The sequence below is a fragment of the Plasmodium cynomolgi genome (assembly GCF_000321355.1).
Source record: "Plasmodium cynomolgi strain B DNA, scaffold: 0300, whole genome shotgun sequence".
NCBI classification, from domain to species: Eukaryota; Apicomplexa; class Aconoidasida; order Haemosporida; family Plasmodiidae; genus Plasmodium; species Plasmodium cynomolgi.
Window position 1 is genome coordinate 886 of NW_004192832.1, and position 1,736 is coordinate 2,621.

Here is a 1,736-nt window from a genome sequence, read left to right on the forward strand (position 1 = left end):
CTTACGGGTTCAGAATCAACTGCTTTATGATTTTCTTTATCTCCATTTTTACATTTTTCTAATTCAGTTATGAGAGACGACAGCTCAGAACCATCTTTGCAAGAAAAATAATCAGTACCATTCGATGATGAATCAACTAACTTCTCACAATGCTCTTGCTTATATCTGTCGTGTACTGGCTTAAAACTATTAAGATATGTTAAATACTTATCACAGTCTTCTGCTTTTCCAGAACCACTAACATTTTTAATATTTCCAAGATTTTTAAAATAAATATACGAATATGTCCTATTTTTTAATTCATTTAAATTAACACCTTTTATATTTTCCAGCTTACATTTGTTACTTAATTTTGTACGGTTAACGTCATTCCATGCCTCCATAAGTTTGTCAAAAAAAGGTACATCACCAATTCTTGCAGATTGTATAGTATAAATTTTACCTATTTGCTCAAATAACCAATAATGCATATAATTGCAATAATTACTGAGTTCCGAAGGATTCGCTGGATTTAACTTACATAAATGACGTGCTAGCTTGACGCAAAGTTGTTTGACTTCTGTAGGTTTGAAATTTACTTTATATTCGATTCCCATACAAAATAATTCACACATAGACATTTTATCAAGATCTGAAAAGTACTTTTCATCATGTATTTTATTCAGTTTTACAGCTTCAGCAGCTTCCTCCTGATAATAATCATAAAAAGGTTAACAGATAAGTACCAAAGGTATGGTTCTCATAATATAATTTTTTTTTCTTTCAAGTCAAAGTTCTTATGTAATTAGTAATGTACAAATAAAGACTTTAAATTCACATATACCAAACTTATCTCAGATGATTTCGTCATTTTTTTTGGACATTATTTGAATTCAGTAAAACGTAATATATTTTTAAATTATACACATTAATATAAAATAGGTACTATATATAATTTTCTATCGATAAATTTTTACGCAGACATTTTCATTATTCAGAGCACTTAAAAAAGTTTTCACTTTTTACCACTCAATTTTAAGGATATTATGGAAAATTTTGTTATTGTATTATTTATAATAAAGCAAAATACCATTATAAAATATCATAAAAGTAGAAAAATAATGCAGCAGTTTAAAGTCACAAACTAAATATAAACAATATTGTAAATCCTATAACGTTAAATTCACTCATGTATTATATATTTATGGCAGCGATAAGTAAAAGAAATTATTTAAAACGTATTTTGAAATGTTTATTTTAGGTTTTCTACGAATTCGTAAATATTCTTTGAAGAAAATTACAATGATTGTCGTTAAAAAAGATTCTATTTATGACATAAATTTTTTTTTTTATGAAATCGTTTTATAACATTAATATAGTGTATTTATATTTTCCATTAATTATTGAGACGAAATAAAAAAAAATCCTAAAAATCCATTCTTACTTTTATAGTTTTTTTAAATAATTGTTTTTTTTTTATTAGATAATAGCACTAAGTAATTTAAATATTCCATCAAAAATATATATTTATTTATTTTTTTAGGCTTATCTTAATACCATTTTTATAAGATTCTTTTTTATGTCCCCACATAAATGTACTAGTTGTTACAATAATTAATATATCTACCAAATTTCCATGACTATTAAGAGTAGGACCTCTGACATAACATGCGGAATATGTATATACAATCGTAAAGTATAATATGCGTATAACACATTATAACAGCTATGCATCGTCATTTTTAATAGATAAAATG

The 1,736-nt window shown here is 25.1% G+C and overlaps 1 protein-coding gene across 1 annotated transcript; it reads right to left on the minus strand.

The window, feature by feature from the left end:
* Positions 1-242: 242 nt before the first annotated feature.
* On the minus strand, positions 243-850 carry PCYB_003460 (hypothetical protein; the record flags this gene model as incomplete). Its single annotated transcript, XM_004227767.1, has 2 exons — positions 243-689; positions 824-850. Coding segments are annotated over 2 exons (474 nt in total), but the record flags the coding sequence as incomplete, so codon positions are not given.
* Positions 851-1,736: the final 886 nt, after the last annotated feature.